This window comes from Anolis carolinensis, chromosome 4 (assembly GCF_035594765.1).
Source record: "Anolis carolinensis isolate JA03-04 chromosome 4, rAnoCar3.1.pri, whole genome shotgun sequence".
NCBI lineage: Eukaryota > Metazoa > Chordata > Lepidosauria > Squamata > Dactyloidae > Anolis > Anolis carolinensis.
In genome coordinates, this window is record NC_085844.1 from 219465182 (window position 1) to 219482487 (window position 17306).

General features: G+C 38.6%; 1 protein-coding gene and 1 long non-coding RNA gene across 12 annotated transcripts in view; one reads left to right on the forward strand and one right to left on the reverse strand.

The window, feature by feature from the left end:
* The window catches only part of sgk2 (serum/glucocorticoid regulated kinase 2), a 50909-nt gene extending 36583 nt beyond the window's left edge, over window positions 1-14326 (forward strand). For all 8 annotated transcript variants that reach the window (XM_008119072.3, XM_062978843.1, XM_062978842.1 and 5 more), the window contains 8 exons: window positions 1483-1614; window positions 1995-2107; window positions 2614-2650; window positions 3560-3646; window positions 5519-5614; window positions 7671-7826; window positions 10109-10198; window positions 12068-14326. In XM_008119072.3, coding sequence (XP_008117279.2) covers window positions 1483-1614; window positions 1995-2107; window positions 2614-2650; window positions 3560-3646; window positions 5519-5614; window positions 7671-7826; window positions 10109-10198; window positions 12068-12220 — 864 coding nt within the window. In that variant the 3' untranslated portion in view covers window positions 12221-14326. The remainder of the gene's footprint in view (window positions 1-1482; window positions 1615-1994; window positions 2108-2613; window positions 2651-3559; window positions 3647-5518; window positions 5615-7670; window positions 7827-10108; window positions 10199-12067) is intronic.
* The window catches only part of LOC134298472 (uncharacterized), a 17788-nt gene continuing 658 nt past the window's right edge, over window positions 177-17306 (reverse strand). For 2 of the 4 annotated variants that reach the window (XR_010005570.1, XR_010005571.1), the window contains exons 2-7: window positions 12990-14504; window positions 11494-11656; window positions 7624-7769; window positions 1956-2101; window positions 1179-1265; window positions 177-578 (exon numbers count right to left, since the gene is read on the reverse strand). This is a non-coding gene — a long non-coding RNA (uncharacterized LOC134298472). Of the gene's footprint in view, window positions 648-1178; window positions 1266-1955; window positions 2102-7623; window positions 7770-11493; window positions 11657-12989; window positions 14505-17306 lie in introns of all 4 variants that reach the window. The other 2 variants (XR_010005572.1, XR_010005573.1) reach the window with 2 other exon arrangements.

Below are 17306 nucleotides of genomic sequence, written 5' to 3' on the forward strand. Positions count from 1 at the left end.
TTCATGAGAATTAATTCTGCGTTTCAAAAGCTATAACTATTTTTAAGTTGCATTTCTTTAAAATGCCTCAATAATGCTTTGAAATTTATAGTTTTTCTATTTGTTTTTTTCCATTTACGTGGATGCTGCACCCCTAAACTACGTAGGCACCTCAAAACCACACGGGAGCCCCAGAATATAAGCAAGCAAGTTGTTTATTGAAGGTTATATGCAAACAAAAGCAAAATAAAGTTCAGAGTCAGTAAACTAGGTTTAAATCCACAAGAGCAAGGTACTTGAAGTTCATGAAGTAAGAGTCTATAAAAACCACTCAAAGAGCATAGTCCAAAACTGGATATCAAAGTAAATCCCCAGAGATATCAAGAATAGTCCAAACAGGATTATTTCCAAGGGCTGAATTAAAGAAAACAAGACTAGAGTGCAGGATTAACTCCAAGGTAGTCCAAGGTATAAAGGCAATGATGAAACACAAGGCAAGGGTCTTGACTGGAATAAAAACCAAATGGCAAAGTCACTGGAATATCCAACTGGATTCACAGGCCATTTGAATCCACTGGAACTTGAAGCAGGATGCACGGCTGCAGGAATACACAGAAACACAGAGCAAAGATCCTTCTTTCTTGAATAAGCAATGTTACCACCTCTCGCTGTGGCAGAGAAAGCAAACCATTTTAAGGAAAATCCAAGATCTTTCTCTCATGAGAAAACTACTCATTAGACTGCTTCAAAAGCAACCATCTGCTTCTCCACAAACATTCTCGTTCTCTCCTCTGATGAGTTATTGCTGCCTTCCTGTCAAACTCATTATCCTCCTCTAAACTAGAATGTCCATCTGACCTTGACTGCTAGGAGGAATGTGGTTCACAATGCTTGCTTGTAACCATTCTGTCTCTGATCCCATAAACCACTAGGACAAACTCTGGCTGCATCTCAGGCCCAAACCCAGAATCCTCTGGCTGCATCTCAGGCCCAAACCCAGAATCCTCTGGCTGCATCTCACGCCCAAACCCAGAGTCCTCTGGCAAGGCAGGTGCAGGGACAATCACTGGCTGAATGGGCTCAATCTCAGGCTGGGCTACAACAGTGGAGATCCTGCACCGCAAACCTAAGCAAATGTGTAGGAACTGCTATAAGTAGCATAAAATAGTTACAAAGTGCATATATTTGTATATACATACTTTGTACCTGTTCCAATCAGGATCTTGGTTGGCCATCAGTGAAGTTTTATCAGCTGCAAACTGCTGTTTTGGAGACCTTCATATGGACTATATTCATGGTATGCAGGAAAGGAAATCAGAAAAGAAAAATCATTCTATGATCCCAATAATACTACGACCTATGTTAACACTATTTGGCATGAGAGGAAAGAAGATAACCTTTGTCAAAAACATTTGTGTGTATATGTATGTATGTATGGCTTTGCTGTGGCTGGCATTTTAAATCTTATCTCTATATTTTTGTTTACTCCTCTTTTCTTTATAGCAAAATCATATAATGGCAGAACGCAATGTGCTGCTCAAGAATGTGAAACATCCTTTCCTTGTGGGACTCCACTACTCTTTCCAGACCAAAGAGAAACTCTACTTTGTCTTGGATTATGTAAATGGAGGAGAGGTAAATGCATGCCAGACTTGTACATCTTTGGAGAATAGCACCAGTGGCAAAAATTTGGGAGATTGTTTTCAATCTACATTGTGGTTGGATTTTTTTTGCAGACTTGTTATTGATTTAGTACCTGTCTAGATCTAGTTATTATGTCTGCATTCACACCCCTTCATACTGAATTGGATCTTGGATAGCACTAGATAACTACCGCTTATAACTGAGTATGTTGAAGCTTCAAAAGACAAAAGCTGTTTCCCATGAAAATATGTTAATTCCAGGTGCTGCTGTGCTAATCAAATCTCTTCATTCAGATAGTTAAGAGGTGCTGCAACAAGGGGAAATGTACTTACAAAGCCCTATGATCCAGCTTTGTGCATCTCTGTTTATAGCTTTTCTTCCACTTGCAAAGAGAGCGTTGCTTCCGAGAGCCCCGAGCTCGTTTCTATGCAGCTGAAATGGCCAGTGCAGTTGGGTACCTCCATTCGCTGAATATCATCTACAGGTAAAATACATTTAGATAAAGATTGGATAGCTCTGGTTTGAGATCGTTTGCTATAACAGATAGATGGGCTGGTAGATGGATGAATAATAGATAGGTAGGTAGGTAGGTAGGTAGGTAGACAGACAGACACACACTCAAACAGACCTCTACATACCCAACGAAGGGTGAAGCAACTTTTCACATTTTTACCTTCCCCATAATAAAAGTGAGAAAGCAAATGCAGAAATGATAGCTTTCATAGGAACCATCCTATTATAGTTTGTGTATAGACTGTTTTACCCCATAATATTTAAACTTAGGGGAAAATAAGGGACAGCAAGTGAACTGAATTAATCAATATAGGAGATACACTTCTGGATTTGTTATCACTTTTAAAGGTTTTTACAATGTAATTTTAATGAATATATTCAAGTGTTTATCAAGATAATGGATGGAAGGCTTGCCTTAAGATTTCAACAGAACATAAACCTCCTGTTTTTTCCCCCTCTTCTTCCCTCCATATTTAGGGATTTAAAGCCTGAAAATATCTTATTGGATTGTCAGGTATGTTACTGAACTATGTGCAAGGTGTTTAAAATTACAATGGCTATTATAAAAAGACTACACGTTATATAGTTTAGGATAACAACCAGATCTTGTTTCTTGAATGAATACTATCTGAAGCACAAAATATATTCATGGCATGTCAAATTTCAAGGGCATGTGCATATACAATTAGGAGAATGTTGCACTTTAGGAATAGCTTTTTAGATAACAAATAGCCCAATCCTTCTCCAGTAGTTTTGCATTGCTTAAATAAGTGATCCTGATATTTATACCTGCACAACCTTTGCATGTGGTGCAAAGGTTTATTTATTTGTTTACTTGGTTCTGAAACCACTGGGTATTTAGGCAAGTCTCACTCTATCAGCCTCAGATGAAGACAAAGGCAAATCCCCTTTGAACGCATCTTGACAAGAAAACTCTGTGATAGAGTTGCCTTAGGGTCATGTTAAGTCTGAAATTAAGGTGCACAACAAACTGTAGTCCGCCGCCCTAACAGTCTGAGGCACCATGAACTGGCCCTCTATTTTAAAAGTTTGAGTATCCCTGGAGTAGGTGTGGCTTCTTGTTGTTGTATATACCTGTGTTGTATGCCAATTTTATTGTTGTATGCCAATAAAGACTGTGTGTGTGTGTGGGAGGGGGGTAAACTTTACCAAATGAAATCATGGGAATTGTAAGTGTGCAATGCAAAGTAATGCCAGTGGTCTACAATTTATGCATTTTGTTGTAAATCTTAATATATTTTATTAGATTTCCGAAATACTAATAACTGCAGGATGTAGTGATTTTTTTAAAAAATATCCATTTTTAGGAGGACAAGTATTATAATTAGACTAGAACAACCAGATCTCATGTGAACACAACATTAGCAAACTTTGAAATGCAACATTCTTTGTTTTCTTTCAGGGACACATTGTACTGACAGATTTTGGACTATGTAAAGAAGGAATGGAGCCAGAGGAAACAACATCTACTTTTTGTGGCACCCCAGAGGTATAGTATCAAAAGATCATTACAATTTGAATCCATTTTAATGGATAATTCTGAAACCTGGAAAAGATTTTTTTTGGGATAACTCCAGAAGACAGGAGCAGAATCCAAAAATATCTAAACAAATTAGAGAAATGGGCCAAAACTAACAAAATGAAGTTCAGTAGGGACAAATGCAAGATACTCCACTTAGGCAGAAAAAATGAAATTCAAAAATACAGAATGGGATGAGAATATGTGAGTAATCCAAGATCACCCAGTTGCTTTCCATGGCAAAACAGGGAATTGAACCTGGAGTCATAGTCCCATGGTCAAACCACTACACTATGTTGGCTCTCAGTCTGGGAACTACAAGAAAATAAGTTGAAACTCTTACCATCTAGGAAATAAAACTCAATTGTAAAGGACTCATTTAATACACTTCCAGTGGCTTTGGGCACAGTTCTGTGGGAAGTGACATACTAATAAAAGTAATGATCTTAGCATCCTGATTTTTTTCACAAAGTAATTTAATTAATCAATTTTATATTCTGCTCTCCTAAGGTGGGATAGCAACTTGAAAGATCAGAGGAACTGGAGCAGATAACTATCCCACTGTATCTAAGTCCCTTCGGGGAGATAGGGATACAAATAAAGTATTATTATTATTACTATTAATAATAATAATAATAATAATAAATATGCTTTAAACCTGAGGCTGTAATACCACTCGGTATTGCATCTGGAAAAGTGGATTTATATCCATGGTAAAAGGTAAAGGTAAAGTTTTCCCCTGACATTAAATCCAGTCGTGTCTGACTCTGGGGGTTGGTGCTCATCTCCATTTCTAAGTCGAAGAGCTAGCATTGTCCATAGACACCTTCAAGGTCATGTGGCCGGCATGACTGCATGGAGCGCTGTTATCTTCCCACTGGACCGGTAACTATTGATCTACTCACATTTGCATGTTTTCGAACTGCTAGGTTGGCAGAAGCTGGAGCTAACAGCGGGTGCTCACTCCGCTCCCCGGATTCGAACCTGCAACCTTTCGGTCTGCAAGTTCAGCAGCTCAGCGCTTTAACACACTCTGCCACCGGGGGCTCCCTCATGGTAGCACATGTAAAAATAAACATCAGTTAGCCTTAATTCTACCACTTTCTCCCCCCTCTTGTTTTTGTTTTTGTTTTTTAACCTCATATAGTTTGCAAGATGAAAGCAGCCAAGGGTCTGACACTGCCAGATTAATATTCACTGGCTTCACTTCCTGGACCTTCCATGGATACCAGAATTCATGGGTGTTCAAGTCATATTATGTACATGACATCCCTTATATAAAATGGCAAGATCAAGGGTTGATTTTGGGAATTTCATACATGCAAACCAAGTATTTTCAAACAATGATTGGGGGAATCCATGGGTGAAAAATCTGTGGATACAGAGGCTCAAATGTAATGGGGAATCAAATTTGAAATCTAACAGAAAGTATTTTGATAAACCTTCTGATATTTAAAGCATGGGTGACTGTCTTGGATTTTTTAAAAGAATTGCTCTGTTAACTGGGTGTCATTTTGGCTATGCCTCTTGCCTAATGAAAACCTGATGTGGTATACTGGCAAACTTTTATTCCCACCCATGACCATCTTTGCAGCCATTAGCTGCAAATGTGATTTTCTTTTTTGATTATTTGCCATAGACTGAGAACCAGAAGCTTGCATACTGTCATTGGCCCATGATGGATCACATCTTAGAATCACACTGCTTCATATGACAGAAGGTTTCCTGTACGTTATTATGCTATAACATTTGGCCACTGGAAAGTTAGTAGACTACTTTGCAAGTGGCATCTATATAAATTGTGATGTGTGCATGTGTTTAAATGGTTGTGTTCTTTCACAGTACCTTGCTCCAGAAGTGTTGAAGAAACAGCCCTATGACAGAACTGTAGACTGGTGGTGTCTTGGAGCCGTCCTGTATGAAATGCTGTTTGGCCTGGTAAGCTTTTGTAAATTTAGACTGCTTCAGGATTGGAAATCGAAGATGAAGCAGAAAATAATTCTATGATAGAAGCTTGATCTGCTAAAGCAGTTCAACCTGTGGGTCCCCAGGTGTTTTGGCCTACAACTCCCAGAAATCCCAGCCAGTTTGCCAGCTGTTAGGATTTCTGGGAGTTGAAGGCCAAAATATCTAGAGACTCACAGGCTGAGAACCACTGTGCTAAAGTGTATATATAAACATATTTCTTTAGGCCAATTACATAAATAGCTTTTCAACTTTTTGAAGCAATACTAAAACTTGTCAATCTGTTTTTAAAAGGGAAAAAGCTGCATGGAAAAGTATTCAAAACAAGTAAAGAAGATTAACATTATTACTTTTTACCACTTAATGATAATTATTTCAATGTTACATTTGTTTTTTCAAAACAAATAATTTATTTATTGAAAAGATGTTACTTGGAAGGAATATACAGGATTTGACCATTTTTTGTTATTATTTTTGTTACAAAATCTTCACAAAATGTTTTTACTGTTTGAAGTTTTTGAAGAAAATATTGACATTAACACATTGATAATGTGTTACTTTACTTGCTACTTGCTAACAACGGGCAATGTTCACAAGTAACAGATGGCTTGCAAAAATGAATGTCTACTGAATAATGTGTGACCTTCCTCCCTCATGTTTGAATAATTATAATAAGTACTGCGGTTTTTATCACACAACACAAGTGTAACACTTTGATACCACTTTAACCACCATAGCTTTGGAATCCTAGAATTTGTACTTTGATCAGGCATTACAGATCTCTTCCAGAGAATTCTGAAGAAACTGTAATTTCTAGATTTCTGTAGAATAGAGTGCCTAGGCAGTATGGTGCTATAACTGTGTAGCGTGAAAAATTTCTGGGTCCTTTTACACTTCACCTTATGAGATCTCGTTAGCTGTCATAGCTGCAGTTGTACTTTGATGAGGCACTAGAGCAGGCATGGGCAAACCTGGGCCCTCCCTCCAGGTGTTCTGGACTTCAACTCCCACAATTCCTAACTGCTGGCTGTTAGGAATTATGGGAGTTGAAGTCCAAAACTCCTGGAGGGCCCAAGTTTGCCCATGCCTACATTAGAGCTCTCTAACCACAAGTTCTAAATGCCCTTCTATAAACTGCAAATGCTAAAATTTCATATATTGGCCACAGTGATGAAGTGAGATATTTGGCACTGCTACACAACCCAAGAGAATTTCAAAATTCAGGCAGCTGTGTTGACCTACAACAACAAATTTCCATTGGCACTTTTCATCCTTCATCAAGAGCAGGTTGTTTGTAAAGCTTATGAGCCAATTATAATTTCTGAAACCTTTTTTAAAAACTAATTAAAATACATTCTTTTAGCATCTAAAATCCTGAAGCCCCAAAACCCAATCCAGGAAGTGGGGCACAAGGGCGGCATGAGTGGCAGGATTCCAAGGGCTGGGACCCTTGTCACAATGCACTGTAATTTTGTGGTGTGAATGGGCCACAGCATAGCTCACAAGAATACAGTACTGATGGAAATTTTATTTTCACTGATCTAAGCATTGTCCAGAAACTGAAAGGGAAGAAGGGAGCTCAACGCTCATATAACAACATAATTCCTGGTGATCAAAGAGTGTCAGTATTTGGACCCTACAAACCCAGTTTTGTTACAGCTTCCTAATGTATTCTTGTGCACAGAATGAGGCTGCAGGGAGTTGGACTGAATGGCCCTTGTGGCCTATTCCAAGTCTATAATTAATTCTATGATCTTATGACTGTAGTAGAGAAGGTTAAATACCTTATCGTTACTTATAGCTAAGTAATTAATAGAGTGGTTTGTGTTGTAATTTATATAAAAGAACTCATGGTAATACATGGAACAAATTTAACTTGCATTACCTCCTCTCCCTCCTGGCTTTCCTATCAAATTTTAGAAACACACAACCAGCATGAATAATAGTCCTTTTGAAACTGACATACAAATGACATAACTGACCTTTTGTCCCACTTTCCTTCTTCTTCCTCGTGGTTCTCTGTGACCAGCCTCCATTTTACAGCCGGGATGTGTCTCAGATGTATGATAACATTCTGCACAAGCCACTCCAGATTCAAGGAACAAAGACCATTGCAGCCTGTGACATCCTGCAAGGACTACTTCATAAAGATCAAAAGAAGAGGCTCGGAGCAAAGACAGATTTTGTATGTGATACCGTAGTTAATGGAGTGCCAGTTGCTATTGTACATTATTTGTCTTATTAAAAATCCACCCTTCCTAATTGAGCCATATTGAAACACAGGAGCAATTTTGCCACAAACTCCATTTTACTGTAAATTACTCTGCCCCATCGCACATATGCTATTTTAAAATCAAATTAGTTATACTTCTTTCACTTTTGTTCCACTCTCTTGCATATATTGTTAAACCTCTAAGAAAAGCAACATTTTAAATTTATTATTATTATTTATTCACCTTATTTATACCCCGTCTTTCTCTATCCCGAAGGGGACTCAAGGTGGCTTACATATAGCAATTATTCAATGCCTTAAAAACACATATTTATTTTATATAAATGTATTAAGTTCTTACATAAAAAGCATGTAGTGTTACTATTAGTAGCAATAATTAGTTAAAAAAACTTTATTATTCCAATCTAGTATTCCAGTATAATGGATACATACCAAGCTGAGCACTTTTGTTATTGCACCTTTCTTCAGTAGCATAGTTGCATCAGTTTACCAGAGCCTTGTCTCATGATCAGACATTTGCAGACCCTTGTAGCCCTGCCTTACTCACTATGCCTACTCCCGTACTTTGCAGTTCATTAATTTAAGAAAAATGCATGATTGCATTAAAAGTTAACTACACACTTAGACATATTAAATAAAAAGCAGCCATATTGGGAATAGTAACATGGGAGAGGAGGAGAGGAAGAAAATACAACCCACTGCCATCATACTACAGCTGGTATGCACAGAAGCTGTACTACAGTTTGGAAATGTAGCGGGAAATGTAGCGGGATAATGGAAATGTAGCGGGATGGCGAGCCATTCATGGGGTTTTACCCATCAATGCCTAGAGGTGGAGAATCATAAAGGGGGCGGGAGGCACAATGGTAGTGGGATGTACATGGCATCATAGGGACCATCACCAAAGGTAGGGACCATCACTAAAGGTGATAGTTCAGCTGTAATGCTGGTTTGCCTACCTCAAAAGTAATAGTAGGCATTGGCAATGCTTTTCAAGTTGGTGGGCCACATGGCATACTCTAGCTGGCATCCTCTTGGTTAGTCCCAACTAGAATAGGTCTAGTAAACCAATTGTTGAAAAGGGAGCCAACCTATAGGTAAATACTAGCCAGGACCAACAACAGAATTTAGGCCAAGTTCAATTTTCATGATAATGTAGTGAATACTAAACAATGTCAGCTACTGATCACTCTCATTAGATACCATGATACGTTTAAAATATTTTTCATCCCAGTTTATACATAGAGCTTTGTCCCACATTCAGCACAATATTCTATAGATGTATAGCTTATTTATTTGCATTGTGTACTGTTCTGTTGTTCTGTTTTTGCATACATAAGTCCATGTATATGAGGAATGGGGCCCCTGGTGGCACAGTGTGTTAAAGCGCTGAGCTGCTGAACTTGCAGACCAAAAGGTCCCAGGTTCAAATCCCAGGAGCGGAATGAGCGCCCGCTGTTAGCCCCCAGCTTCTGCCAACCTAGCAGTTCGAAAACATGCCAATGTGAGTAGATCAATAGGTACCGCTCCGGCGGGAAGGTAACGGTGCTCTATGCAGTCATGCCGGCCACATGACCTTGGAGGTGTCTACTGACAACACTGGCTCTTCGGCTTAGAAATTAAGATGGGCATCAACCCCCAGAGTCGGTCACGACTGGACTTAACGTCAGGGAAAACCTTTACCTTTAACTATATGAGGAATAGGGGGAATTCAGCTTCAGGCCACATCTTCCCCCTTTTCATGACCCAGAGAAGATCCCATTAGAAGTGTAAAATTTCTGGAAATTTTGAAAACTTAGGAAACTTTGGTTACTTTTTGTGGAAATTACTGGAATGTTTTTTAAGAAAAAAGTTGGATTAAAAGTAATTTTCTTATTTTGGGAACACAAAATGTATTATCTCTAATGTGGTATGAATGGCACACAGGTCATAACTGGGCTCTACCAACTGTGCAGCTGTCCAATCTTGAGGGATGTATTGCCATATACCGTATGTATTCAGGAAGAAACTGATGACTTTATGCTCCAAAATCTTGAGCTATAAAAAAATGTGAGAAGCAGAAGAAATAACAGATAAACATAGTATGGGCAAATTGTTTCTGGATGGAGGTCCAAGGAAATGTAGGTGTATGGATAATTGCAACCAGGTATAGGTGCATGTACGCACAATTTGATTTAAGAATATGTTTTAAGTGAACAACTGACTGACAGCTATTCAATTTTTTCTCTTCACAGCTTGAGATAAAGAGCCATGTTTTCTTCAGTCCCATAAACTGGGATGACTTGTATAATAAAAAGATCACTCCTCCATTTGATCCCAATGTGGTAAGTAGTTCATTCTGCTACAGTCAGTTTTCTGTTCTGGTTGCTTTCAGGAGAAAAACCCATAAGGTTTGAATTGGAAATGCACACTCACTTTCTTGTTTGGATAGCTTAGATATTATAGCTAAATCACAGTTGGTTGTGGGCTGTACTTTGAACTTCCAAACCAACCTTTGCCTTCAAATCAAATTTAGAAATGGTTTTGAATTCTGTTTGAGAAGCAAATGGTGTTTGGAAAGTTTCCTAACTTACCTATTTTGGACATTACAACAAACTAGCATATTGCTAAATGGGAAGCAGGTGCATGTGTGGCACACAAGCACATGTTTTGGCCTTGATGACAAGTTAGTAGATTTTATACAAGTAGAGTATCTCTCATCCAGAATTCCAAAATCCAGAATTATCCATGTGGGCATCTGAATTTTTGATGGTTTAATGTGCACAAACTTTATTTCATGCACAAAATTATTTAAAAATATTGTATAATGTTAACTTCAGGTAGCACAGCAGTAGAAAGTCACTAGCAGTTTTTCATTCAGTTGGTGGTTCCTTAGAAGTCTCAGGTAGTACAGTCTCTGCTGGGCGCTCTTAACCAATGCTGCCATATGGGTGTCCCAGGTCAGATCCTCCTTCACAGTGACACCCAGAAACTTAAAATTGGCCACCTGCTCCACTTGGTTGCCATGTATGACCAGGGGGTGAATTTCTGGTCTCTTCTGAGCTGGTCTTCGGCCGTAATAAAAGTTTACTTACTTACTTACTGGTCTGTTCTTCCTATAATCCACTATGAGCTGCTTGGTCTTGTTGATGTTCAGAACCAGATTATTGTCTCTCTGCCACGAGAGCAGCCTATTCACCTTATCCCCTTCAGAGATAAGCCCACCACAGTTGTATCATCTGTGAATTTGGTAATGATATTGCTATGGTGGACAGGGGTATTAGCCATAGACATCACAAGCTGTTTAAGACTTTAAATTTCATCAAAAGCACCTCAAATTCACACGGCAAAGGTATTAGCAGCCAGTGCAATTGTTTCAAGACTGGCATTATGTCCTGTCTATATAACATTCTAGTCATCAGTTGAGCTGCTAATTTTGCACTACCTGTCGTTTCCAAATCTTCTGCAAGGAAGCCAGTGTAGAGTGCATTGCAGTAGCCTAATTGGGAGAAAAAGGCTATAGCTGGCATACCAGCAGGAACTGGAGCCAAGCATTCCCAGATCACTAGGGCATCCAGTGACAGGGATGGATAAAGGAACACTCCTAAACATGGTGATAAGGGTCCGGTTCATAACATACCTGTGCTTTCAGGGGGAGTCAGCCCCATTTACAGCATGATGTTTAATCAGTTGCTGGACTCAAGAGCCACCAATCCACAGAACTCCTGTCTTATAAAGATTCAGCTTCAGTTCATTGATCCTCATCCAGTCCATTATGGCACCTAGCACATCTCAAGTTGAATCTGATGACAAGAAACAATAGAGCTGAGTGACAATTTAAAACACTTTACCCTAAAAGATGAGAAGTCTAAAAGATGGTGTAGTGGTTTGGGTGTTGAACAAGGGCTCTGGATACGAGGGTTTAAATCCCTTCTCAGCCATAGGAAGCCACTGGGTGACCTTGGGCAAGTCTCACTTTCACAGCCTTGGAGAAAAGCAATAGCAAATTCCCTCAGGTGAAATTTTGCCCAGAAAACCCTATGATACGTTCACCTTGAGATCATCATCAGCTGAAATGACTTGAAGGCACACCACAAGTTCTAAAAGATATGCTAGATCTCTTTCCTACATTTACCATTCCATAAAAAGTTAATAATTTTGGTTGCTAAAAGCCAAGTTTGCTCTCTAAAAATAATTTGTTTTTATGTTTCAAGGCTGGTCCTGCCGACCTACGACATTTTGACCCAGAATTCACTCGGGAAACAGTGTCCAGCTCCATCATCCGTACCCCTGACTTAGCTGCCAGTAGTTCCAGTGCAACTGATGCCTTTCTGGGATTTTCATATGCACCAAATGATGAGGACTAATGGACCCTGAGTAAACAAAGCTTAAGAAAACCAATTTTTAGCTTTTGGCTTGGATGAAAAGAAGCCACTACCCACTGACTAATCTTCTAACTGGAAGAGAAACAAGCTCTCCAGCTTTGAGATACAGGACCTCACAATGTGAATATTCCTCTTAACTTGAGGGGAAGTATTGATTATTTTAGTTAAGATTGTTTATTTCTAGAGACTTCAACACATTTAATGACACAATCTTGTGCCAAAATAGATGTTGTCCTATATGAGAATACAGGTTAACCTCTATTGAGATTGCTATAAGCTATTTCAAGGGGACCCAGTATCCAGTTGTTTATATATGCTTGGAATTGTCTCCCCAGTTTGTGATTCACTTCACTTTAATCTTGTGTTCTTTTAGGGCCTTTTAGATATGGCTCTTTTTTCTTTAAAAACACCTTTGCCTTCCTTTATCACAGCCCTTTGGTTTGCCTCAGGGAAATATCAGAAAATACTGTTGCAGTCTGCTAGAAAAATGTGGAAGTTTCCCTGTCGCCAACTGTCAGTTCTCTGAAGTTATTTCTTCCACAACATTTTCATGGCAATGTATTCTCTTTTTTAAAATTGGACCTTTTGTATCATTTCTTTTTTGAAATTATGGCCTTAAAGGCATGCCACCTTACAATTTCCCTGGGCTTTTCTTTTAGGGTTGATTAAACTATTCCTCAACGATAACTGGCACAGATAGCATACCTAATCATATTTCACCAGTATCCAATTCTGTGGCATGACATTTTACCTTGGAGATCTTGCCAGCTGACTCTGCTTACATTTGTAATAACCTTCTTCATTGCCTCTCCCTCCATCTGAAAGTTACATGGTGATAAGGGTCAGTTTATAACTACCTCTTGATAATATGGACAGGAAACAGGCAAATAATATTGTTTTTATGAATATAAAGGAATAGCAGATATGTAAGACCTGCCTAAGGATGGCTGCGCACAAGTTTTGTAATCTTATATTTACAAAATTGAGCAATCCAGCTTCCAGAAAGTGCAACAATATACCTGCCTTAGTGTGCAGCCTTATTACCTTAGTTTTACACCACATTATTACTACCACAGGGTGTTTTATGAAACACTTTATTCACTGATGTAGCAGTCTGAATCACTTCAAATTATCCACTGTTTTTTAATCTCTTAAATTGTTAGGGAGTCTCTTATAGGAAATGAAAATGCAAGATCTTGGATGAATAACAAAGTTGACACCATATAAAAGAATTCTATTTGCTACAGCAGTGGACAAAACAAAACACATCCACCTGATGAAAATTGTGGTTCTGACCAGTATTGACAAATATGATGGAAGGTGCATCTACAATGTAGAATTAATGCAGTTTGACATCACTTTTAACTATCAATGGAAACCTGTGATTTTTTGCTTGATGAGGCGTCAACATTCTTTGGCAGAAAAGTCTAAAGGTCTTGTAAAACAACAACTCCCATAATTCCATAGCCTTGAGCCCTGGCCATTAAAGGTGTCAAGCTGAATTAACTCTACAGTGTAGGTGCACTCTAAGAGAACAAATGTCGGTGCTATTAACATGAAGTGAAGCAGAGCTTTTCCTCTTCTGTTTAAATTAAGGAACACATACAGCAGGACATGTTCCTGGTGTTTGGAGAATCCAGCACAACTATGTTAAGAAATGTATATTATACAAAAAAAAACCCCTGAAGGGTTTTAGTGATCCTGTACCTCTAAATAACTCTCTTTTAAAAATTGTGTCCAAGGTTAATTTCAAAGGCAGCCATTATCTAGGCTTGGGTACATTTCACTTTTAAAATGTTTAACTGTGTATTAAGAAATGCCTCCTAGCGGCCATGCTTGCTATAGGAGGGTTTTTTTTCTTCTTGTAAATGCTCATCTTTGTAACTACGGAAAGAATATATTGGCTTATATGATATAGCGTTGCTTGCCTGTTCCTTCCTGGGTTTTGTTGTGATATGTTAAGCTGATGGCATAATTGTGTTGAAAGATGCTTGCATATTATTTTATGCTTTCCTTGTCCCAAAATGTTTAGTCCAGTGAATATTTAAGACTTAATAAAAATATTTTAAGAGAACATATCTTACCCGATTCAAAGCTTCAGGTGTTTGTCTATGTCTTTCTTTTGATACATATCCAAGGATGTACTTATATATTTCTTTTTCAGATTATTGTCAAGTATGACTATTGATTTGGAGCAGATAAACTTCAGCAAGGAAGGAAATCTTTAGTCTCATTTATTACAGATTGATAGATGACACAGAATCTGCTGTTTGTGTTACAATGACAGGATTGAGATCAAAATTAAGCAACCATCAAGAAAATGCTTTTTGTTGTTCCAAGATGCTTTAAATTTCCTCCCCCCCCCCCAACAAACCTCTCCCAATTGCTAGTGCCCAGAAACTACTTATGTTAAAAGAAGGCAACTTATTTTAAAAATGAACTGCATGTTTTGGAAGCTTCGAAGCATGTCATCCTTAGGGTTGTTGTATGTCTTTCGGGCTGTGTGGCCATGTTCCAGAAGTATTCTCTCCTGACGTTTTGCCCACATCTAGGGCAGGCATCCTCAGAGGCTGTGAGGCATGGATATTTATATTTATTTATCCATATATTTATCCATGCCTCACAGCTTCTGAGGATGCCTGCCATAGATGTGGGCGAAACGTCAGGAGAGAATACTTCTGGAACATGGCCACACAGCCCGAAAGACATACAACAACCCTGTGATCCCGGCCATGAAAGTCTTCGACAACACATGTCATCCTTTTTTTGGTAAGAAAAATAGATTTCTGGAGGGACTGGAGGAGTTAGGAGTGCAAAAAAACAAAAACACCCTCTCAGCCTTGGTGGCTACATATGGTTTGAGTGTTGCCTACACAGCATTTTCTTACCAGAAAGATCGAATCCTATAGTTTAATATGGGCGAGAGGAATAAACAAAGATTTTGTCAACTGAAGCCCTGGAAGTTAAAATGAGACCAAGCTGCTATATTTGTGAAGTATTGTTTCATGCTAAGTATATCTACTGGTAATTATCTGGTTTTTCCCCTCTTGTTCAAGTCTAGGCTTTAGACTTTCAAGTTTTGGGGAAATAATTAGAACATTTACTTTGAGACCCATCTCAGATAGGGCATTTATCACAGCATCCCCCTGACTTGTTCATTGAATTTTGTGTGGGTGTCAGGTGCCCTCGCCCTCTTTTTGCGGCTCTTTCATCTTTTTCTCATCATTTTGTCTGTTTTTTCCTTTGCTATTAAGGAGAAACAAAGAGAGAATAAATTTGAGATGCTTGTAATTCCTTGTGTGACAGCCCATCCACCATCTAGAACTGCTAATTCTGATGTTTTCAACTACAGCTCCCACAATCCTTTAACTGTTAGCCATGCTGGGATGCTTTTAGACATACATTCTGAAGGCCAAAAAGTTCTCACCCTAATCTAGAGCTTTTGGGGGACAGATAAGAGACATGCATTATTGCTGGGGAAAATGTAAACAGTGGGATGTCCAAAAACTCCCAGTGCTCTAGAGCTGCCAAACAGAGAATTAGAAACTGGTTTTGTACCTTCCATAGTTCTGGGAAGACAAGAGAATTTTAGAAAGTGCTAAAAATGTCATTCATTCTGATACCCAGCAACACCTGTTGAAAATCCTTCTTTTACTTAACCTTTAAGATTCACAGTCCTTTCCAGCTTTCACTTAAGCAAAGTGTACTGCTTCCTGTGTTTCAATGAACTCCATTACAGTGGGCCCTTGGTATCCAATGGGGTTTGGTTCCAGGACCCCACCAGGACATCAAAATCACTGGATGCTCAAGTTCCATGATATACAATGGCATAGGAAAATAGTGTCTTATATAAAATGGGGGGGGGGGGGGAATCAAGGTTTGCTTTTTGGAATCTTTAAATATAGAGGCAGTTCCCAAGTTACGAACAAGATAGGTTCTGTAGATTTGTTCATAATTGTATTTGTATGAAAGTCAGAACAGGTACATTTTTAAAGTGTAACTCCAGCCAAATCTATCTGTAGCTTTGGATAGCATAGGGAAGGGTTAACAACCTTGTGGTGCTTGCTTTACTGTCTCTGCCCCTGTTCAGGAGATTTCACCTCACTTTCTGACCCTGTGATAATCCAATTTTGGGAAGAAAGCTTCAGCTGAGTAATTTGTAAGTCGTATGTTTAGAACTCAGGAACTGCTTTATATTCAAGTTGTGGATACTGGAACCATGGATGCAAAACCTGTGGATGTGGTGGTCTGGTTGTGCAAGTTGAGTATCCCTTATCCAGAAATGACAAATGTTCCAAAACCCAAAACTATCCACATGGACAGCTGAGATTGTGACACCTTTGCTTTCATCATTCAATGTACACAAACTCTGTTTCATGTATGAAACGTTACTTAAAATATTCTACAAAATGATATATCATGCTATTACAAGGTATATATGAAACTAATGAATTTTACTTTTAGTCTTGGGGTCCATATCAAAGATATTTCATTATGTATATGCAAATATTCCAAAATCCTAAAAAATCTGAAATCCAAAGCAATCTGGCTCCAGGCATTTCGGATAAGGGATACTCAATCTGTACTATGTTCTCACATCAAACCATGGGAAAACTTATGTTTATGTAAAATAATAATAATATAGTTTATTTGTTATCTGTCTCTCCTAGTGGCTCCAGGCAGGATACAACACAGTCAAAGCACATCAACATAAAACACATACAACAAAATACATCTATCAAAACACACCACAAAAAATACATACACCAGAACACACAATACAAAGTGTTGTTGAAGGCTTTCATGGCCAGAATCACTGGGTTGCTGTGAGTTTCTGGACTGTATGGCCATCTTCCAGAAGCATTCTCTCCTGATGTGGGTGAAACGTCAGGAGAGAATGTTTCTAGAACATGGCCATAAAGCCTGGAAAATTCACAGTAATAGAGTACAAAGATCAAATACAGCGGCAATAGAAGGTAAATCCAAAACTCATGGTTTAAAGTTAACAATGTTCTGCATATTGTGGAGCTTCAAGGTAAAAAAAAATCTGTGCCATTAATTGAACTGG